This window comes from Mauremys mutica, chromosome 13, assembly GCF_020497125.1.
Source record: "Mauremys mutica isolate MM-2020 ecotype Southern chromosome 13, ASM2049712v1, whole genome shotgun sequence".
NCBI lineage: Eukaryota > Metazoa > Chordata > Testudines > Geoemydidae > Mauremys > Mauremys mutica.
In genome coordinates, this window is record NC_059084.1 from 206,410 (window position 1) to 230,449 (window position 24,040).

The following is a 24,040-nucleotide window of genomic DNA, read 5'->3' on the forward strand; positions in this document are numbered from 1 at the left end:
ACAAACACACAAAAAAAAAGCCACGATCGTGGTCGACCGCACTTCAGCTCCATCGCGCCACTTAATTCTTCGGGAGAGACCGAGGGACCCGCCGTCAAATGGTTGCCGAAGAGCCGAATGTGCCGCCCCTCTTCATTGGCCACCCCAGGCACCTGCTTGCTGTGCTGGTGTCTGGAGCTGGCCCTGAGCGGAGGGCAACAAAAATGATTAGGGGGCTGGAGCACATGACTTATGAGGAGAGGCTGAAGGAACTGGGATTGTTTAGTTTGCAGAAGAGAAGAGTGAGGGGGGTTTGATAGCTGCTTTCAACTACCTGAAAGGGGGTTCCAAAGAGGATGGATCTAGACTGTTCTCAGTGGTACCAGATGACAGAACAAGGAGTAATGGTCTCAAGTTGCAGAGGGGGAGGTTTAGGTTGGATATTAGGAAAAACTTTTTCACTAGGAGGGTGGTGAAGCACTGGAATGGGTTACCTAGGGAGGTGGTGGAATCTCCTTCCTTAGAGGTTTTTAAGGTCAGGCTTGACAAAGCCCTGGGTGGGAGGATTTAGTTGGGAATTGGTCCTGCTTTGAGCAAGGGGTTGGACTAGATGACCTACTGAGGTCCCTTCCAACCCTGATATTCTATTATTCTATTCTACGATTCTAATTTCATTAGGTGAACCCTGATTCTTGTGTTATGTGAAGGGGTAAATAACACTTCCTTAGTCCCATTCTCCATACCATTCATGATTTTATAGACCTTGATCATATCCTACCTTAGTCATCTCTTTTCTAAAATGAACAGTCTCAATATTTTTAATCTCTCCTCAGATGGAAGCTGTTCCACACCCCTAATCATTTTTGTTGCCCTTCTCTGTACCTTTTCCAATTTTAATATACCTTTTTTGAGATGGGGCAGCCAGACCTGTATGGAGTCTGGAGGGTAGCCAGGAATTTACATAGTAAGAGTATACTATTTACTGTATTATCTATCCCTTTCCTAATGGTTCCTAACATCAACTTTTTTGACTGCCACTGTATCTTGAACAGATGTTTTCAGAGAGCTATGCATGATGACTCCAAGATCTCTTTCTTGAGTGGTATCAGAGGGGTAGCCATTTTAGTCTGGATCCGTAAAAAGCAACAAAGAGTCCTGTGGCACCTTATAGACTAACAGATGTATTGGAGCATAAGCTTTCATGGGTGAATACCCACTTCATCAGATGCATGTAATGGAAATTTCCAGGGACAGGTATAAATATGCAGGCCAGAATCAGTCTGGAGATAACAAGGTTAGTTCAATCAGGGAGGATGAGGCCCTCTTCTAGCAGTTGAGGTGTGAACACCAAGGGAGGAGAAAGTGCTTTTGTAGTTGGCTAGCCATTCACAGTCTTTGTTTAATCCTGAGCTGATGGTGTCAAATTTGCAAATGAACTGAAGCTCAGAAGTTTCTCTTTGAAGTATGGTCCTGAAGTTTTTTTGCTGTAGGATGGCTACCTTAAAATCTGCTATTGTGTGGCCAGGAAGGTTGAAGTGTTCTACAGGTTTTTGTATATTGCCATTCCTAATATCTGACTTGTGTCCATTTATTCTCTTACATAGGGACTGTCCAATTTGGCTGATGTACATAGCAGAGGGGCATTGCTGGCACATGATGGTGTATATAACATTGGTGGACGTGCAGGTGAATGAACCAGTGATATTGTAGCTGATCTGGTTAGGTCCTGTGATGGTGTTGCTGGTGTAGATATGTGGACAGAGTTGGCATCGAGATTTGTTGCATGGATTGGTTCCTGAGTTAAAGTTGCTATGGTGCGGTGTGTGGTTGCTTGTGAGAATATGCTTAAGGTTGGAGGGTTGTCTGTGGGCGAGGACTGGTCTGCCTCCCAAGGTCTGTGAAAGTGAGGGATCATTGTCCAGGATGGGTTGTAGATCACTGATGATGCATTGGAGAGGTTTAAGATGAGGACTGTAGGTGATGGCCAGTGGAGTCCTGTTGGTTTCTTTCTTGGGCTTGTCTTGCAGCAGGAGGCTTCTGGGTACACGTCTGGTTCTGTTGATTTGTTTCCTTATTTCCTCATGCGGGTATTGTAGTTTTGAGAATGTTTGGTGAAGATCTTGTAGGTGTTGGGCTCTGTCTGAGGGGTTGGAGCAAATGCGGTTGTACCTCAGTACTTGGCTGTAGACGACGGATCGTGTGGTGTGACTGGGACGGAAGCGGGAGGCATGAAGATAGGCATAGCGGTCAGTGGGTTTTTGGTATAGGGTGGTGTTAACGTTACCATCACTTATTTGTACCATGGTGTCTAGGAAGTGGACCTCCCGTGTAGATTGGTCCAGGCTGAGGTTGATGGTGGGGTGGAAGCTGTTGAAATCATGGTGGAATTCTTCCAGAGTCTCCTTCCCATGGGTCCAGATGATGAAGATGTCATCAATGTAGCGCAGGTAGAGAAGGGGCGTGAGTGGACAAGAGCTGAGGAAGCGTTGTTCCAGGTCAGCCATAAAAATGTTGGCGTATTGTGGGGCCATGTGGGTGCCGAAAGCAATACCACTGGTCTGGAGATATATATTGTCACCAAATTTGAAATAATTGTGTGTGAGGATAAAGTCATAGAGCTCAGCAACCAGTTGTGCTGTGTCATCATCAGGGATACTGTTCCTGACAGCTTGTATTCCATCTGTGTGTGGGATGTTTGTGTAGAGAGCCTCCACATCCATGGTGGCTAGGATGGTGTTTTCCGGAAGGTCACCAATGCATTGTAGTTTTCTCAGGAAATCAGTGGTGTCACAGAGACAGCTGGGAGTGCTGGTGGCATAGGGTCTGAGTAGAGAGTCCACATATCCTTATAGTCCTTCAGTGAGAGTGCCAATTCCAGAGATGATGGGGCATCCAGGATTTCCAGGTTTGTGGATCTTGGGTAGTAGATAGAATAACCCCGGTTGAGGCTCTAAGAGTGTGTTGACTTGTTCCTGTGTTAGTGTAGGAGTCCTGGCAGGCAGCAGCGTGCCATTAAAAATCCTGCCCAGCCCGCTCTCCTCTGCCCTCCACTCCCCCCACCTCCCCCTGTGGCGGCAGGGGGCAAGGGGCAGAACCTTGGTCCTGCCGGCTCCCCTTCCCATAGTGTGCTGGGTTCCTGCTCCTCCTCCGCCTCTCCATCCCTCCCTCCCTGCCAGCCGATCACCCTTGTGAGGGAGGGGGTCGGGAAGGAGCATAGTCAGCATGCTCGCTGCTCGGCGGAGGCAGAGAAGCAGCAGGGGCAGGGCCTTGGGAAAGGGGTGTGTGTGGAATAGGGGCATATCCCCTCCAGCATCCTGCCCTGACCGCCCCCCCACACACCCCAGCCCTCTGCCCTGAGCCCTGACCCCCCCCCACGCATACCCAGACCTCTGCCCTGAGCCCCGCAGCCCTGCACACCCCCGAGGCCCGTGCCCTGAGTCCTGTACACCCCTCACACACACCCAGCCCTCTGCTTGACTCCTGCACCCCCCCACACACAATCCCAGCCCTGACTCTGGCACCCCCACACATACCCAGCCCCCCCCGACACCTGCACCCCCCCTCACATACTCCCAGCCCTCTGCCCTGACTCTTGCACCCCCCCCACATCCCCACCCCCACCCTGAGCACCAAATGGGAGCTCCTGCACCACCCCCGCACATTCCCACCTGCACCCATCACACCAAATGGGAGCTGCCCAGGTAAGTACCCCCACACCCAAACTTCCTGCCCCAACCCTGAGCCCCCTCCCCCATTCTAGCTCCTGGCCAGACCCTTCACCCCCAGCCCTGTGCTCAGTGCACTCCCACCCTCAGCTCAGTACAGAGAGAGGAAGAGAATGGGCCAGAACCAGGGAGAAGGTAGCTACCCGCTGTATGTGGGCAGGGCCGGGACCCCACACCAGCAGCAGGCTGAGTGGGTCCTGAAGTTTTTTGCTGTAGGATGGCTACCTCCCATTTCGCATTGGCACAAAGTTACAGGTAATCATTGTAAATTCAATCTCTGGAGTTTCTATGTTGTGGTCTCTCCTGCTGCCAATATCAGAGGAATGCATGCACAGGCATAAATGTGGTTCAGGAGAATCAACTGCCTTCCTGTACACTCACATGTATTTCCCACACAGAGGGGATCCTCCCATATGACCCTGTTTCATGAAACATTTTGGCTAGGAGCATCTGCCACTCTGAGAACTATACAGTATCACACCCACTTGTGCCTTTGGGCTCCAAGCTCCATAGAGAAGGGATCAGTCACTCCGCAAAGATCACACAGGGTATTGCACCATGTACATAAGAAACAATCTTCCAGCACAACATAAATATGATTAGTCAGGCTCCCTCTTCTCCCTCCCCTACACGAATTTCCGTGTCTGGAATAGAAGCTGCGTCATCAGAAAAGACCTGTGCTCATCTTACAGTGGATGACAGGTTCTGGATGCAACTCCTCAGAAGAGAAGCAAAGGTAACACCCAACATTGCTTCTCCTAAATCAGATCCATCTCACTAGGTTCCTGATGCCCTAGGCAGTCACTTACCGGTAATTTCTCTTGTAATCTACTTTGGTGCACTCTTGCCTCTGTCAGAGCCAGCAAAGAAGGTGACATGGACCTGGAATACAACAGCTCCTTTGTGTTAGCAGAGGTGAATGCTTACTAAGTTACTTGGATTTACCATGACAACAAAAAAAGAAAGAATATACTCTGACCCCAGGAGGTCTGAAAATCTATCAGCACCAAGGCTGTGGGCAGCAATTCCCAGTTGGATGTCACTAACCATTACATGTATCTAGAAGGTAAACTCTCTATCCTAGTTCTCTTGCCACAGTCAGTCACAGTCCCAAAAGAATAAGACTTTATTGGGTGGTCATTGATTTAGATTCTCTGCTTCAGATGGAGCAGAATTATGATGAATTTTCAAAATGTTCAATGCCAGTTTACAATATCTAGTCAGCACATCAGGGTAAAGCATGGTGTTTGCAACACTCATCAAAGACTTAATTTAAAACCAGCTTTGAATAATTACTAGGTAACAGCATTCCATCCTTTGGGGCTTGGATCAGCCAATTGCAGTAAATCTGCTGATGTAACTATCGTAATATTCAGTAATATCTTTGATGGGGAGTTGTGTGGGTTGAGTTTTGTGAGAGCCAGATTGAACTGGTTTCCCCTGTTCAGAGGAGACTGCAGTTCCCCAGCTCATGCAGGTGAATTAATCTTTCTGCTGGCCACACTTTATAGGACATGCAGTCAAGCGGAAAATCAGAGACACTTTTGTGAGACTGCAATGAGAACATCCAAACATTGACACATTTTCTTTCTTTCTTTCCAGATTATAGAATATCAGGGTTGGAAGGGACCTCAGGAGATCATCTAGTCCAACCCCTGCTCTAAACAGGACCAATCCCCAGACAGATTTTTGCTCCAGATCCCTAAATGACCCCCTCAAGGATTGAACTCTGGGTTTAGCAGGCCAATGCTCAAACCACTGAGCTATCCCTTCCCCCGAAACCATCAACCCTATCATAATGCAGTGTCCCAAATATGGTTTCAAAGGTGATTGCCTACCAGACTGGGGGGAAGAGAGCTTGTGGCTTCTCCCCTGCAGCAGGATGATAGGGGTAGGGACTTCTGCCAGAGATGACTGGTGCCTGCTGAGAATGAGGGAGCACAATTTAATGGTTTGGGCCCCACCCAACAGATTGAGTCATGTCCCACCAAGCATGCCCCCCTTCTTACCCTCGGTAGCCCCTCCCTGCAGCTCCCAGGGGAGCGGCAAACAGCTAGGAGCTGCAGGGAGGGGCTGCTGCTTCAGCTCTATGGGGAGAGGTAGCAGCAAAAGTAGCAGCTCTCCCTGCTGCCTCTCTCCATGTCTGCAGCTGTCAGTTCCCACAGCTACCATGCAGGAAGGGGGTCTGGCAGCACCACATGACCAAGTGGGGCCAGAAAACCCTGGCAAAAAGTGTGTAAGTGTGTGTGTGTGTGTGTGTGTGTATGTGTGTGTGACCCCCCCCCATTCTCCCCCCAATGCATCGCCTCTGGCTTCTGCCCAGTGGGAAGGGGGATCTTGGGGCTTCAGCCCCAGGCACACCTGCCAGGACTCGTGGCTTCAGCAGGAGCATGGCTGAAGCCTCTCATTCCTGCAGATGCCTCCCATGGGTCTGAAGCCCTGAGCCCCAAAAGGTGCGTCCCTGCTCTTGAACTTCTGAAAATTGTCATATGCGGCTCAGAGGGTCAGTAAGTTTGGCCACCCCGATCTATAGAATGTTGCTCTGCAGAGGCCATATGTGGAAGAGAGATAAGAAGTGCAGTAGTTTACAGGCACCATGTTGGAGGGACACAAAGGGGGCACGTGTCCACCCCCTCTTGACCTGCATGTTAAGGACAGCTACATTATTCAGTTGTGTCTGTCCCATTGATGACTGGAGATAATTTTTATGTCTTCTGAAGCTGGAGAATGAGTTCAGGATGATACAGGCACAATGAGAAGGGTTCTTATACATTTGCAATACTCTGGAAACACAGTGCCTCCAGACTACTGAAAATGAATCCAAGATCTCTTTTTTGATGGGTAACAACTAATTTAGGCACCATCATTTTGTATGTATTGTTGGGATTATATTTTGCCATGTGCACTACTTTGCATTTAGCATTGAATTTCATCTGCCATTTTGTTGCCAAGTCACCAGTTTTGTGCAAACCTGCTGTAACTCTTTGCAGTCTGTTTTTGACTTAACTATCTTGAGTAATTTTGTATCATCTGCAAACTTTGCCACCTCACTCTTTACCCCTTTTTGCAGATCATTTATGACTATGTTGAACAGCACTGATCCCAGATTAGTACAGATCCCTGGTGTCAAAGTCAGATTCAGGACTCACAATTTATCAGACCACTCTGTTTATTAGCAAAGGGCTCTGCTAATACATCCAGATAATGTGAGCACCATGCAAGACACAAACTATCTTATTTATACAGATAAAAGGGCGTGAACTTAACAAGATAACAAAAGGAAGCAGAATCTGATAAATTTACCTGGGCTAGACATGCATATTTTATTTCCTAACTATTACCGATCTCCTGTTAATGTCCCACCATTAGCTTAAGTGGACCCATTGTTTCGTACCTTAATGTTTTCCTTCCTGACCACTATATTTCAACATTTCTTATTTCTGCTTAAAGGAACATACAGCATTTCTTTAATCCATTCTTATTTTTTACAATATAATTCATTCTACTTTCACACTGGGAACACCTCTATTTACTTCTCTCCATTCTGAAAATGGGCCATTTAGTCCTACCCTTTGTTTTCTGTCTTTTAACTGAAGTGCCTGGGAAGGCTTTCAGGATAATTTAATGATCCTTAATTTAATGACAAGCCTTTTGTTATCTTAATCACCCTGCCTCTGTTTATAAACAAACTCCCTGCACCAAGGGCAGACATCAGAAGTCCCTCGCAGCACAGAACTCATCACATTCCACACTCAAGCTCTGGCTCCTGCCTGCTGCTGGGCCCTTGCCCACCCCAGGCGATTGGGGAGGGGCATGTGACCCTTCCAAGGCCCCACACACTTGTCTCTCCTGACTCAGGCACCCAGCTACCATGCTCACAAGCACAGTACAAACATCTAGGTAGGAAGGAAAGTATTATCTTGTCTCTGTTATGGTCTTGTGTGAATAGTGTTTCAGAAACTCTGTAACTGCTAAGTGTTGAAATATTCTACAGAAAGAATAAACCCCAGAACTACCCCGGTAGTGAAGATGTCTGCCTCCCACACCAGCCAGCTGCAATATGAAATGTTGTCTGTAACAGTGCTGAAGGGTGACTAAATTATCTGGGCACATATTTTGGTAATGAGCAATGATAGGGATGAAACAAATGTACTCAATGGCTTATAAATGGGTGTGAGTAACAAGATCACCAGCAATGCCCAGGGCCGCCCAGAGGATTCCAGAGGCCCGGGGTTTTCGGCGGCGGGGGGCCCTTCCGTTCCGGGACCCGCCGCCGAAGTGCCCCAAAGACCCAGGGCATGAGCCCCCCGCCGCCGAATTACCGCCGAAGCGGGACCCGCCGCCGAAGTGCAGCCCGGTCTTCGGCGGCGGGGGGGGGCCCCTCCGCGAGTCTTCGGGGCACTTCGGCGGCGGGTCCCAGACGGAAGGGCCTCCCCGCCACCGAATTACCGCCGAAGACCGGGCTGCACGTCGGCGGCGGGTCCCGCTTCGGCGGTAATTCGCCAGTGGGAGGGTCCTTCCGCCCCGGAGCGGAAGGACCCCCCGCCGGCGAAGACCGGGAGCGAAGAAGCTCCTGCGCCCTCTTGCCCCGCCCCCTCTGGGTGGCCCTGACCCTATCCACCCCCCCCAGAACACCCACAATCCAACCCCCCCCATTCCCTGCCCCCCGACCGCTCCCCCAACCTCCGCCCCCTCCCTGTGCCCTGACTGTCCCCAGGACTCCCTGCCCCTTAGCCAACCCCCCTGGCCCCAGCCTCTTACCCCCGGCTCCCTCCTCACCTGGAGCCTCAGCGCCTCGCCCGACAGCCGCAGCGTGTCTCCGGCGGGGCCTGAGCTCCGTCCCGCTCCGAGCCGCGTGTGGAGGGGGCGGGGCTGCGAGCTCCATGCCGAGCGGAGGGAGCTGAGCTCAGCCCGGAGCTCGCAGCCCCGCCCCCGACCACGCGGCTCTGGGCGGGGCGGGGCTCAGGGGCCCCGGCGGAGACGCGCCGCTTGATGCGCTAGGGCTCCAGGAGAGGGGCGGAGGCGGGAGCCTCAGCTGTTCTCTTGGGGGCCCCTGCGGAGCCCAGGGCAAATTGCCCCCTTTGCCCCCCCCCCCTCTGGGCGGCCCTCTGCCATGTACATTGGCCAAACCGGACAGTCTCTACGCAAAAGAATAAATGGACACAAATCTGACATCAGGAATCATAACATTCAAAAACCAGTGGGAGAACACTTCAACCTCTCTAACCACTCAGTGACAGACTTGAAGGTGGCAATTTTGCAACAAAAAAACTTCAAAAACAGACTCCAAAGAGAAACTGCTGAACTTGAATTAATATGCAAATTAGATACAATTAACTCTGGCCTAAACAGAGACTGGGAATGGTTGGGTCATTACACTAATTGAATCTATTTCCCTATGTTAAGTTCTCCTCACACCTTCTATGGGTCATCTTAATAATCACTTCAAAAAGTTTTTTTTCCTCCTGCTGATGATAGCTCATCTCAATTGATTAGACTTTTCCTGTTGTTATGCATACTTCCACCTTTTCATGTTCTCTGTATGTATAAATATCTCCTGTCTGTGTGTTCCATTCTATGCATCCGAAGAAGTGAGCTGTAGCTCACGAAAGCTCATGCTAAAATAAATTTGTTAGTCTTTAAGGTGCCACAAGTACTCCTGTTCTTTTTGAAGATCACCACAAGTTTACCAAACATGTCTTTATTGCTAACTTTTATATAGCACCACGGCTTTGTCTAATTAATGATACTTTCAGTCTAAAGGCTGAATGAGTACAGTACAAACTTCTAAAAATTGTTTGTCTGAAGGGTACAGCACTACTTTGTGCTACTGATAGATGTAACACATTCCTGTAACTGGATGTGAGACAAGAGACACAAGCCAAGGAAAATCTATGTTACTGATATAATGCCACAGGTGGGCATGACACTTTAAAACACATAGGTAGAGCTACAGAGGAGATTCCTATGCTGAGGAGTTTACAACCTAAGACAGATGCAGATCCTATTCACTCCAGTCCCAGCATAGCCAGACACAACAGAAATGTTAAAATATCAGGTATTACTGAAAGAGGCCTCTGGTAACGCTGTTGTGAAAAGTTTGTTGGGGTATTTTTTATTGCATTTTACTGATGGATCAAGTGGGAGTTTTTTAAATCTACATTTTCTGCTTGCTTTATATTTTAGAACTATCAAGTCTTACTTCTCTTGTCTTTGCTGAAAAACTCTTCAGCTCTAAATTGAAGAGGCTGGATAGAGAATTTCTCATGCATATGGACATGTCCCTCAAGATTTAACAGAAGTGACAACACATTTTAAACAGGTTGAATAAAGAAATCAAATCTCTTCCCCTTAAATTATTCAAGTTTCAGTTCCTTGTGAGGTCATGGTCCCTAATCATCCCTAGAATCTTCTATGACACACTGGATAGACAAGATCTGAATTTCTAATGTAAAAAACAAGCAGGGAAAATAATTAAGATGACTAAACACTTGAAGGCCTTCTTTATGCAGAGGAGCAATATAGTGCACAGGTTACCGTAAAGGAGTGATTTGAAAGAAGGAGGCTGTTCCAAGCAAAGGGACCAATATAAGTAGGCACAGGGGCACAAAGAGGAGAAGGACAAAGAGTGAGTGAAGAAGAGACTGGGCAGACCACAAGACGAAATGTAAGAGGGAAAGGCACTGAGAAGCAGGTAGGGTCACAGCACTGTACAGCACTGAATAGAAGAATGAGAAGACCAGACTTGATGCAGAAGTGGGAGTAAGCCTGTGAGAAGACTAAAAAATGGGAAATGACAGAGTGGTTGGCAAGGAAGATTACTTTCAGTGCAACACTGAGAAAAACAAACCAACCTGGAGAGGGACAAGGAGAGAAGCAGAGATGCTAGGAGAGGAGGTTACAGCCATCACAGAAAGGTCACAAAGTCCCATGTCAGGGTTTTAGCAGTGAGAACAAAGGATAAATGTCCCCTTAGAAGCTGCTGGTATAGGATTTGGCAAGAACTTTGCTGTAGGTATAGGGGCAAAGGAAAAGGGAATCAGAGGTGGCTCAGGCTACAACCCTAGATGAGATAGGGTGTGCAGTTATTGACAAAAAAAGGGGAGGAGGCTTTCGGAAGAAAACATTAGAAGGTCAGCTATGGCCATGTTGAGTCTGAGTGTGATAAAACAGTGCATGAGCTATCCATGAGAGTCATCTGAGGGATCTGCAAAAATTCATAAGACCAGAAGGGAGAGGATGAGTATGGAGAGGGATATTTTGGAATCATCAATGTAGAGGTGTTAGCTAAACCATGAAAGTTAGACAGAAAAGTCACCTAGGGAACAACTAGAGAGATAGAGAAGAGGGGACCAAAGAGAGCCCAGAGGACTGTCAGAGAAGGGAGGAATAAAGAGTGTCACAAAAGACAGTGAAAGTGTAGTCAATGAGGTACTGTAGGAGGACAACAACCCAGGAGTGTTCAGGCAGAGTTCATGTGTCAATTACTGTGGATACTACAGTAACTCCTCACTTAACGTTGTAGTTATGTTCCTGAAATATGTGACTTTAAGTGAAACGATGTTAAGCGAATCCAATTTCCCCATAAGAATTAATGTAAATGAGAGGGTTAGGTTCCAGGGAAATTTTTTCATCAGACAAAAGACTATATTTTATATAAAGTTTTAAACAAACAATTTAATACTGGTACACCATGATGATGATTGTGAAGCTTGGTTGAGGTGGAGGAATCAGAGGGTGGGATATTTCCCTTACTGCTAAATGATGAACTAGCAATTGGCTGAGCCCTTAAGGGTTAACTCTCTCACTCTGCACGGCCACAGGAATGGAGGGAGATATGTGCATTTCCCTTAAGAACACTGCCTTGTTAATTAGATCAGCTTGCTGAGACCGCAGCCCTGGTGTGTGTGTCCCCACTGCTCTATGGAAGATGGGGTAAGTGGGGTGCAGGAGCAGGGGGGAGGGGGACACCCTGACATTAGGCCCGCTCTTTCTTCTCTCCCCCCGGCACAGCAAGCAGGAGTCTCGGGGAGCAGCTCCAAGGCAGAGGGCAGGAGCAGCACATGGCAGTGGGGGGAGGGACACAGCTGAACTGCAGGCAGCTGCTGCACTTGGACGAGATGAGCTCCTGAGGTCCATTCCAACCCTGATATTCTGGCAGACAGTTGGCAGCCTGTGGGTAACTGGGGTTAGAGTTTGGAAGTTCCTGGCACCCACCCATGGATGACATCTCTCTCTGACTCTAAAGAGTCTGAAATACCTCATCTGACTATTCCTATCCATCTGCTGCTAGTGCTGCTGATCCAGTCACAAGCCCACCTGGCTGTGCCCACTGTACAGAAATGGGTAAGCAACTGCTGACTTCAGCTAGATGAATGGCACTGCAGGCTCAGCACAGCCAGCCATCAGTGCTCTAGAGACAGGTTATGTCTACACTGCAAATAAACCCCTCGGGCTGGCCTGTGCCAGCTGACTCAGGTTTGGGCTAACATGCTATTTAATTGCAGTGTAGACTGTCAGGTTCAGGCTGGAGCCTGACCACTGGGACTCTGCCCCAACACGGGGTCCCAGAGCTCAGGTTCCAGCCTGAGCCTGAACACCTACACTGCAATTAAACAGCATGGCTACAGGTGTTTAACTGCGGTGTAGACATACCCACTGAAAAGCCACTAGCCCTATTGGCTCATGTGGCTTTAGTAAATGGGGACCTCCAGTGGCCAGCATGTGAATAACAAATAGCACAGCATGTAGAGAATTTTTAATATATTATTTTCATTTGTAACTTCATTATTTTTCCATTGGTGAAATGGTATGGGGTATGTCTACAGAACAAAAAAACCCCGGTAGCTGCAAGTCTCAGAGCCCAGCTCTGCAGATTTGGGCTCATGCCATGGTACTAAAAATAGCCATGTGACATTCCGGCTCGGGCTCTGAAACGCAGGGAGAGAGGTGGGTTTCAGAATATGAACCAGAATGCTTACACACAGTTATTTTTAGTGCCATAGTATGAGCCCTGAAAGCCCAAGTCTGCACACCTGGCCTCTGAGGGTATGTCTACACAGCAACTGCACACCCACAGTTGGCCCGTGCTAGCTGACTCAGGTTAGGGCTGCAGGGCTATTCCATTGCTCTGTAGACTTCTGGGCTCAGGCTAGAACCAGGTTCTAGGGCCCTGTGGAGTGGGAGGGTCCCAGCGCTTAGGCTCCAGCCCAAACCAGGAAGCCTACACAGCAATGAAACAGCCCTCTAGCCCGAGCGCTGCTACCCCAAGCCAGCAGGTATGGACCAGCTGCGGGTTTTTCTTTGCTGTGTAGACGTACCTTGAGACTCGCTGCTGCTGGGATTTTTTTTCTTGTGGTGTAGACATACCCTTAATGTCCACTGAAAGAGTATCCTGGTTTCTTTGGACAGGATTTTCATACCCTCCACCAGCTGAGACACAGAAGGGGTTAGATAAGCTTTACCTCATACTCCCCTGAAGCTGGCCCCAGCCCTGTGCTGCATGGGAAGAAGTTTTTAGTGGCTCTGGGTACAATACAGAATGATAAGGTGGAGGCAGCTGCTTAGGTTATAGGAACAGGGCTGAAGCAGTCATGAATATTAAAAGTAGTTGCACTTCTGACTCTTCTGCGTTAGTCCCAGCTAGGAAATACTGCAATAGTGGGGGCAGGCTGGCACTGGAGCACAGCATCTGTTCCCACCTCAAGCTGGGTCACATCAGGGCAGAGATCTACACAGAGCACATGGTGGGGATGAAGATCTGGTACATTTTTAGATGCAGCCAGAAAAGTACCTCAGAAAGCAAGAGGAAGAATGGTCTAGGAATTAGGACACTAGCCCAAGACTTAAAGACCCAGCTTCAATTCCCTGCTCTGCCACAGATTTCTGCCTCATAGAATCTATAGCCTTGAGTTAGCTGCCCTGCCCCTCAAAGGGAGTTAGACAGCTGTGTCCACTCAGGATTCACAGCTAGGCACCCTCTCCTGGAGTTAGTCACCTAAGCCAGGTCAGCCCTTCCTGCAAAAACCAAACCAAAAAAACAGAAGTGCTGGTTGTTCCTGCCCTCACCCCTTTATGCCAACTAGCCCAGGAGTTAGAGCACTGACCTGGGATGTCAGAGACCTGGGTTTCAGTGTGCAGCTGCAGGATCCATACAGCAACACCCTGGCTTGCTGCGCACTAGGTCTCTGTGAGACAAACCCTAACAAACAGACATCAATTGCTGCTGGAGAGTGTGAAACTGACCTCACTTTATATGAGCCACTCATTTGCAGCAGGAAAAGCCAGATCCCGAGAGAGAAGGGAAATTTCTGCAGTTGCTCACAGTGACTATCAGGGGACAGATATACCCCATCACTGTAGCATTGCTCAGCCTGGCCCCTCCCACCACTTACACCCCTTATAAGATGGTTACGTGGCCCTATATCGGGGTTCCCAAACTTAGTTCATGGCTTGTTCAGCGTAAGCCCCTTGCGGGCCTCGAGACGCTTTACCTAAGCGTCTGCAGGTATGGCCACTCGCAGCTCCCAGTGGCCGCAGTGAACCATCAGCGAACCGCGGCCACTAGGAGCTGTGAGCGGCCGTACCTGCAGACACTCAGGTAAACAAAGCGTCTCACAGCCTGCCAGGGGCTTACCCTGAACAAGCCACAAACCAAGTTTGGGAACCCCTGCCCTAGATGGAATATGTGGCTTGGAAATGACTTCTCAACTCTTATTCCATATTGGCCAGGTCAACATTCATTCCCCTCCAATGACTTCAGAGGCCTGTATCAAATGAGCTGGTGTGCTCAGTCCAGTTTCTAGTTGGACAGGTGTCCGCACGGCATTTGATTCCAGTTGGTGGTCTCAGCAGGGACACCAGGGCTGAAAGGGAAATAGATACTGAACTGCCTTCTCTTACCTGTCAGGAGAGCCCCTCCAGCCATGGGATGGTCACGCAGGCAGAGGGTGGCATAGGAGAAGCTTGCGCTGCACTCTCTATGTTGTTCCTGGTCTGGATGAAGGATCATGACACCATATCACATTTAAGGCAATAATCCCCTAAGCACCTGCCCTTCTCTTTTACAACCATATGAAGTGCATTCTGGCCTCTCTCTTCAGGTCTTGACCCCGGTTGTGAAGACGCAGCCATTTGCACTCCAAGTGGTAATTCCCAATCCCCTTTATGAGCCAGTGGCAGAATGTGTCCTTACTGTGGAAGGCAGCAGCCTGCTCAAAGAACAGCTCAGCACTGAGTAAGTAATCAGGTACTTTCTTCTGCTTGGCTGCTCAGAGAGATGGGTAATAGGAGCTCTGGGGTCTATTCCCCAACCACGTGTGCGTAGCTCTTATCATTGGGAATTCAGACCCCAGGGAGGGGAGGAAATAGAGCTGCTGAGTTATCAGTGCCGAGGGGGTCAAATCTGGTGGGAACACTGGCTTCCAGGAGAACTGGGGACACAGCAGAATAGGAGGCAAGAGCAGCCAGTGAGGGGAGTGGAGGGCATGGCTGGGAAGAGCAGGTATTTTACATGAAGTCACCGTTATTTCCCATATTTAGCATGGGAGCCCGCAGACCCCAAGAAAGGACCAGCATCACTTTCCAAATCATCCCCTTCAAGAGCGGCCAAAGGCAGCTCCAAGTAAACTTCAAGAGCAACAAGTTCAGGGATCTCAGAGGGTACAAGACTCTCATGGTGGCACCCAGCAGTGGCTTTTAACAACTCCATGATCACAGTTGTGCAGCCTGAAATGAAATTCACAAAGACGACGCGCAAACTCCCCCCACAGTGTAATGCAGCAGCAGGAAGTAACTGAATCAGGAAAATGACCTTTCACCACTGTAGATACTGGAGCACAAGGAAAGTGCCAAGTTTGAGTCCACGTCTATGCAAGGCTCCTGCTGGGTGGTACATTGATGCAGCAGCTGCTAAGCTCCTGTGGGTGCCTGGCCCTGTACCCCAGTGGCTGTTTGAGGGCAGATGAGCTGGGACAGCAGAACTGGCTGCTACAGTCCATTCTTTTGAATTAATAATAAAATACTGCAATCCTACCCTTCTCAATTCCCAGCTTGGTTATAACACGGACTCCCTATCAGAGCCTGCTTCCTCCAGGTCCTGGCTACTGGTGCTGAGCAGCAGGAGCTCCTGCATGGCAAGCCTGGCACTGCACAGTCTTGTGGGTAACTAAATCTTGATGTAACATTTGAGTGCTCTTGAAGCTTGGGTCTGTTCTTATTCACACTCCATGGTTATGGAGAACCTGGAGCAAATGGGAGGTTCAAGGACAGAAAGGAGTACACTGAACAGCCCTGGATCCAGGATCACCTTCCTGCCCCAGGAATTGACTTACTCTTTGTGGCACTAGTAATTTACAGGAGAAGTGTTGTCAGGTTGAACCAGCCACTGACTTTCCCAACCCCACTGTCCTACAATGCTAAGAGCTGTAAAGCTCTGCTGTGGGGTCCTCAGGTGGAAAGTGCCAGTCTTCTTATTAAAACTTAAACCATCATTTGATGGCAACATCACAGCACCAAAAGTCCCTTGAGTCTCACTTGTTGCCTTCCCCCACTCCAGCCTTTAAATGTGCTGGGGTCACCAAGAAAATGTGGAGATGTAATTAATCAAGTTGTGGGGACTTAGCTCAGGTCCTTCAAGAACAGCCTCCTCACCCTGTTCACTTCCCCTTTCCCCTAAATTAAATCAACTACTCTCATGTTCTCTCTCTCTGCACTCTCCCTACTCCTCATTCTCATCTCCTCGCTACCCCCACTGAGTCTCTGCCTCCCACTCCCACTCCTCTTACTCATTCTCTCTCTGTACACACCCTCTCTCCAGATGTGGATGGGCTCCCAAAGATGAAGCTCTCCTTATCCCAGGCTTGCAGGGCAGGGGTGGAACACAGCTGGAATAAGGTGACCATTTATTAACAAAAGCCAGGATACCCTCCCTCCACATCCTCCCGCACTCTGACTCTGATCTATACAGGCTGCTTAGGGTTTGTATGCCCACCCCCTACAATGTTCTAGCTCCTCTCCCCATCTCTGTTCTCTTCCCTGGGTTTTGTGGGGTTTATTTCTGTCCTCTCCACTCCTCACTTTTGCTGTCTCCCTGCAGTCTAACATGGACCTAGAAAGAGTCCTCTCCCCGACACCTGTTCCTCTCCATTACCCTAGCCCCTGCAGTCCTCCTCATCCTTCCACTTCTCTTATCCTCTTGTTGGAGCAAAGAGTGGCCCAAACCGCCCTGAGCACTGGGCCTGAAGCAGCAGCTCTCAACCTTTCCAGACTACTGTGTTCCTGTCAAGAGTCTGATTTGCCCTGCGTACCCCAACTTTCACCTCACTTAAAACCTACTTGCTTACAAAATCAGACAAAGTACAAGTGTCACAGCACACCATTACTGAACAATGGCTTACGTTCTCATTTTTACCACATAATCATGAAATAAATCAAGTGTACTTACATTTCAGTGTATAGTACATAGAACCGTATAAACAAGTCATTGTCTGATATTTTAGTTTGTACTGACGTCCCTAGTGCTTGTCATGTAGGCTGTTGTAAAAACAGGCAAATAGCTAGATGACGTGATGTGCCCCTAGAAGACAGCTGCATACCCCCAGGAGTATGCACAGACCTCCTGGCCTAGGGGATCCATAGAGCCAAATCCAGGAGCACAGAAGCTGTTCATGGTCACCAAAGACTATCAGGATTTTAGATGCTCCCAGAAGAATGACTGAGCCGCTCCCTCCCATCCACCCCTCAACAAAAAAAGGGCAAGGAGAAAAGAACACCAGCCTGATAAATATCTCCCAACTCCAATCAACTGATTGCGATGGCTCCTCCCTCTCACCCACCCCCTTTCTCTGTGCAACCCTGGTGCTCTTCTGGCCAAAGAGAACCCACTAGTACTAACCTCAAGAGATAAGAAATCATGAGTCAGATCCAAAAACCACAAGATTTTTTTCAAAAGCTATTAGGTTTTTTTGGTCTGTCTTATTTTTTTAACCCCCCCCTCGCCCACGTACCTGGACACACACGTACATGCATGCACATTCCTGCATGTTGCTCACTCCCCCAGATGTGTTGAGTATGGGGACTTTGGACACCTGATGCAGGAGCTTTCACCTCACAGCTGCCTGTCCCCTGACCAGCAACTAATCCTGCCCCCCCAATCAGTTCTACCTCGCAACCCCCGCAGTCCTCATCAGCCCGCAGCCTCACTTATTGCTTCTCTTGGGGATCTTCACCCCTTCCCCGCCCTCTTGGTGGGGGTAAGCAGTAGGGTGACCAGACAGCAAGCGTGAAAAATCAGGATGGGGATGGAGGGTAATAGGAGCCTATATAAGAAAACAGGGCCGCCCGCGAGGGGGGGGGGCAAGTGGGGCAATTTGCCCCAGGCTCCACAGGGGCCCCCATGAGAGTTTTTCGGGGCCCCTGGAGCGGGGTCCTTCACTCGATCCGGGGGCCCCAGAAAACTCTCGCAGGGCCTGGGCCCCCGGAGGTTCTTCCACTCCGCGTCTTTGGCGGCAATTCAGTGGCGGGGGGTCCTTCCGCTCCAGGACCCGCCTCCGAAGTGCCCCGAAGACCCGCGGCGGGGGGTCCTTCCATCCCGGGACCTGCCACCGAAGTGCTGGGTCTTCGGTGCCAATTTGATGGCGGCCGCCCCCCGCCGACAAAGACCCCAGGCCCCCTGAATCCTCTGGGCAGCCCTGTAAGAAAAAGACCCAAAAAATCAGGACTGTCCCTATAAAATTGGGACATCTGGTCACCCTAGTAAGCAGGGTCCCTCACTTCCAGACTGCGGGGTGGAAGGGGGACAGCTCCAGGGGCTCTTCACCCCCTCTGCCCCTGGAGGGGTACTGCAAGGAGGATGGGAACAGAGCTGCCCTGAGCTGCAGGGCTCTTTTTGCTCCCCCTCCTGTGAGAATGGCTTCAGATTGCTGTGAGCAGGAGAGGGCAGGAGGGCCCTCCTGTGTCCAATGCCAGAGCTCCCTGCTGCTGGGACAGGATAGACACTTCCACAGAGAGGTGGACAACAGGACCATTGGTAAGAAGGCTGTGCATCTGCTGCGGAGGTCCCTGTCTCTGCAGTACAGTGGCATGGCCATTACCCAGCTCTGGAAGGAGAAGCTTCATCTCCTTCTCAAAGATAACCAAGTTAAGGACTGTACCACATGCAACCACAATGCAGTCTGACCCAACAGGCACAGACACTCCAGCTCCAGGGACACAAAACCACTTCCAGACCCTATCCTTCACTTGGAGAGAAGTGTTTAGTTCCCAAATGTGTGAAGAGTTAACCGAATAACCAAGTGTCACCAACTTGATTTACTGTTAGTGGGGGGTCCACATGGGGACCCTATTCATATTACTGGGGTGCAAATTCAAAGCCTAGCTGGGACCATGTAGCTATTAAAAAGATGGGGCCTGGGTAGTCTTGAGCACTACAATCCCAGCAGATCACCCAGGCTGAGACTAGACTGAACTCATCATCATTTGTTCTAGCCTGGGTGCCTGATGCACAGTCCAAGAGGGCACTGGGAGAAAGTCATCTGCTGAGGCGGACAGCATGCTGAAGGATGGAGCCTCCCCCAGGACGTACTTTGGAGAGGAGGAGATCAGCATTTGCAAAGCCCAGCTCACTATTGAGGTAAAAGGATTGGTCAGTCACTTTGTTACTGCAGCAGCGAGAACACAATGACTCCCAAGGCCACAAGCAGAAGCAGTTTTGTAGGTCTGAATCCTGTGGCACCTTATAGACTAACAGACGTTTTAGTCTTGCATCCGACGAAGTGGGTATTCACCCACGAAAGCTCATGCTCCAAAACGTCTGTTAGTCTATAAGGTGCCACAGGATTCTTTGCTGCTTTTACAGATCCAGACTAACACGGCTACCCCTCTGATACTTTTCGGTCTGAGTGGCTCAGAGGTGATCTTTTCCACCATGGAACTAAACTAAGGGTTGGTCTACACTACGGGGGGAAATCGATCTAAGATATGCAACTTCAGCTACGTGAATAACGTAGCTGAAGTCGAAGTATCTTAGATCAAATTACCTACCATCCTCACGGCGCGGGATTGATGTCCGCGGCTCCCCATGTCGACTCCGCTACCGCCGTTCGGGTTGGTGGAGTTCCGGAGTTGACAGGAGCGCGTTCGGGGATCGATATATCGCGTCTAGATGAGACGCAATATATCGATCCCCGAGAAATCGATTGCTACCCACCGATACGGCGGGTAGTGAAGACGTAGCCTCAGGGACCTTTGGATGTGCGTTGGGAGAGAGCCAGCTAGGCCGCATTGCCATGTACAAGCCCTCCAGAAAGCCTGTTCTAACCTCCTCCACCCCTACACACACTCCTCCACCCCTACACACTTGAGAGTTGCAGCGCTGGTGGAAGCTTTCCAGCGCTGCAATTAGTAACTGTCCACACCTGCAGGGCACATCCAGCACTGCAACTCCCTGGCTGGCTGCAGCGCTAGCCATACACCTGTGTCTGCTTGGGGTATAAGCATTGCAGCGCTGGTGCTGCAGCGCTGGTCGTCAAGTGTGGCCACACACCAGCGCTGTTATTGGCCTCCAGGGTATAAGGATGTATCCCAGAATGCTTTTAACTAAATTACTCCCTTTGTTTTGTTATGTAACCTCTCTGTTTTGTTGTGAACTCGGGGCTCCGGGAGCTGCTTATCTAAAAAAAACAAACACAGATCCTGTTTGCTGTGATCAATCTGTAAGTGTGAACAATCAAATGAGATAACCCCTGTGAATCAGGCAGGCAGGGGGATGAGTGTTTGCTTTTTGCTTGAGGAGAGAAACAGCAGCGAGAAAGGGAGTCCGTTGGAGCAGCTGCTTATCTGGTCTGCAGGCTGTTTGCAGTTAAGAGTAAGGGGTTGGGGAAATTTTCTGATTTTGCAAGGCAGGGAGCTGATACACAGTGTTGGCTCCAAAAATCCACTCTCTCTCTCTCCCCCCCCACCACGCTCCCTGTCACACTGCCCCCCACCCCCCTCTTTTGAAAAGCACGTTGCTGCCACTTGAACGCTGGGATAGCTGCCCATAATGCATCACTCCCAACAGCGCTGCAAATGCTGCAAATGTGGCCACACACCAGCGCTTTCCCTACACAGCTGTACGACCAGCGCTGTAACTCCCAGCGCTGCAACTCTCAAGTGTAGCCATACCCTCACTTAACTCCAGATCCTCTTTAACTCCAGATAATTTACTTCTCTTCGCCACTCCCAAAGAGTGCAGTGCATTACCAGCCAACCATAGCACAGATTGGCTTCCTAGCCCCCTGGCTGAGCCCCTGGTGGAGTGTGTAATGGCAGTCACAGACAGGGCTCATTTATAGAGACAGGAGGAATGGCTAAGGGCAAACTGACTCTCCCTGAGCAGAGCAACTTATTCTGCAATAGGCACAACCCAGAGCTAGAGACCAATGCACTGAAGACAGGCTGCATTTCTTATTGCTTTATAGCCCCCAAGAGTAAACAGGCTACAAGGCTGGCATTACTGGCAAAGCGAGGCAGGGAAGACCAGGCAGAAACCACTAGAGCTGAAAGTCTATCACCTGTTTGTTTTTTTTGTTTGTTTGTTTTTTACTAAGAATTGATGTCTTGGATTCCACTAATATCACGGGAAAGAGACAAGCTAAGGAAGAAAAATTGCAACAAATGTTTAATACAGAAAGACAAACTCAGTACATGGCATTTGGAAAAAGCTTCAGCCCCACTGACAGAGCAGTGGAAGAGGAACCACATAAAGGTAACAAGCATCACTGGGGGCATGGAGATGAAACAGATATACATCGTCAAAAGATGGAGGAGATGTTTACTGCATTAAGCTGTGTATGTTCTCCCTGAGGAATTGGAAGGAGCTGTTTTTCAGTATGGGACAGGGAGCAAGTTCCAGTTGCTTGGACAACTGAGTTAAACTGTTTGTTCAGCCAAGGCTTGTAAGTAATGCTTACAGGGGCATTTCAAGCCATCTCTCAGAGGCAGCTGTGTGGCTGTTAGCAATGCCCAGCAGTATAGCAAATCCCCCTTGCTTCTCTGCTGGAGTAAGAGATAAGCCTACTTCCTTGGTTTGCAGAAAGCTCCCATCCCTAGGAGTGCAAGAGGCTCTCTCCCCCTCATGACTGGATATTAATTTGTCTCACACAGTGCTACATTCCTTGGGGTATAGTGTAACTACATACCCACCTCTAAAAGACACAGTGGTCTTAGCTCTGCTGGTGGCAGTGCCCTTGGCCCAGCTGCCAGATTTTCCAGCTCTTCAGGGGCCCCTGTAACCAGTTTCATCCCGAGTTCAACCCAAGGAGAGGGATTTGGTCTTGGAAGAGGTCTTCACACAGCCACAGGCAGTTCAGAAAACCATAGGGCCCTCCTAAAGCATGAGGTGGAATCATCCTCCTCTTGCCCTTTTTCCAAAAGGTTTTTACTATATGTCTATCGCTGGCTTTGCGGATAATCCCCAAACATGAATAGGGGATCCCAAGGAGTGGGGGACAGGTTACAGGTACACTCCCTTTGCCTTAACTTCCCCTCCCCTCAGTCCTTCCCCAATGCTCTGGTATCAGAACTCTGTCCCTTTCTTCTTACTCCATATTGGTGCCTGTCAAATGCATCTCCAGACCCCGAGAACTATGAGCAAAGCAAATAACTGCACTCCCTAGATTGTCTCCTCCTCCTGCACAGCAGATTGGGCTCTGTACAGCCTGGCAGCATGCTGCGCTTACCCATCCCCTTTCACCCCACCCAGACATGGCCTGGAAGACTCACCGTGCATCTTGACTGTAGCCAGAATCTGAAGGGCTACAGAGGCATCAACACTGTGCCTGCTAGATCCCAGCGTACAGCAGGTGCTACTACCCTGAGCCCCGGCCCCAAGGTGGGTTCGCTCCAGGGAGGGGAGTTTATGCTGGATGGTGAAGCTATACAGGAGTCAGCAACATTCACTCTAATTCAAGACACATTTAAGCCATGTTAAAGGTTGTCTTATTACATTTGCAGCCTAATACCCATCTAGTCCAACATCCCCTGAGTCCAGGCAAAACCATCCCAGCTAGGCACGGATTTCTCACTGTACCTTTATACTATGCATATCAAGGAGAAAAAAAGAGCATCAGCCTGGGATTTTAAGGGGAAGATTCTGCATCTCCCTAGAACTGCACTCTAGTGCCCACAGGGCTAGGGAGTTGTTGAACTAGCGGATAACAAATTCCTCTATTCCTTTCCCATGATTCAGAGGGAAGTGAGGGCATCACTCCATACATTCTCAGGCTGGCAGGAGAAAACGTACCCTTCACGGGTCCAGTCCAGCCTCGTGAAGGTAGAAAAACCCTTCCCCCTCCACAGAACAAAGCCACCATGTGAACCTAGTGACACTGTATTGCCCTTTCTGCCCTGTAGGGCAGCCCTAGAGCCAAGTCCAAGGGGGCAAGACACATTCACAACATCAAGATGCAGCTTCTCATTGTCCCAGGAAATAGATCAAGGGTGGCAGTGTTGGCAATCGCCAGAGAAGACCAGCAAGTCACACTTTGCATTTGCAAAGTTCTTCCAGGTTGAAAAAGCTCTTCCCTCAAACACCAACCCCATTGCTCTCCCTATATTCAGGGAATGACCAGATGCACCAGAAAGGCAGCTGTTAGAGACCCTGGCCGCAGAAGCATTAAAGTTCACTCTGCGTGAAGTCCTTAATTTTGTCCATGTTGTGATCTACTGCAACAGTGAGAAACTGAACCCAGCCTTCCTCTGATGGGGCACACACATGGCTTGCCCTGCAGAAAAGGGAGAGGCATTAGAATGACTTTGAGGTACTGTATATCTAGGCACCTCCAGACTACAGAGTGCCAGGTGCCACAGGACTATGTCACGAAGAGCTAGACTACCACAGGGTTATAAAGGAAAAGTCTCTGCAGCCTCAGAGTGCCCTTGTCAGGGAGGGAGCTATCTGTACCTTCTGCCTACCCCCAGCAGGGAGCAGTCTTTTGACAACACCCTACATACACACCCACCCTTTGCCTCACCAATCTGGCAAGTTTAGCTTGGATATCAGGAAAAACTTCCTAACTATCAGGGTGGTTAAGCACTAGAATAAATTGCCTAGGGAGGTTGTGGAATCTCCATCATTGGAGATTTTTAAGAGTGGGTTAGACAAACACCGCCAGGGATGTCTAGACAATACTTATGAGTGCAGGGACTGGACTAGATGACCTCTCGAGGTCCCTTCCAGTTCTATGATTCTTTTCTGCATGCTGGTCTCTGTGCGTATGGCGGTGGGAGAGAGTAGGGGGAAACAATCTGTCATCTCTACCCTCATCATGCCCACTCCTCACTAATTTCCAGCAATC

The 24,040-nt window shown here is 49.5% G+C and overlaps 1 protein-coding gene across 3 annotated transcripts in view; it reads right to left on the reverse strand.

The window, feature by feature from the left end:
• CCNDBP1 (cyclin D1 binding protein 1) overlaps positions 1-24,040 on the reverse strand; it is a 111,387-nt gene that overhangs the window by 78,942 nt on the left and 8,405 nt on the right. The window contains exon 11 of one of the 3 annotated variants that reach the window (XM_044986260.1): positions 21,347-23,467. The exons of the other annotated variants lie outside the window; for them this stretch is intronic. Within the exon in view, the coding sequence (XP_044842195.1) occupies positions 23,359-23,467 (109 nt within the window). The 3' untranslated portion in view covers positions 21,347-23,358. Of the gene's footprint in view, positions 1-21,346; positions 23,468-24,040 lie in introns of those variants that run through there. 3 annotated transcript variants of the gene reach the window in all.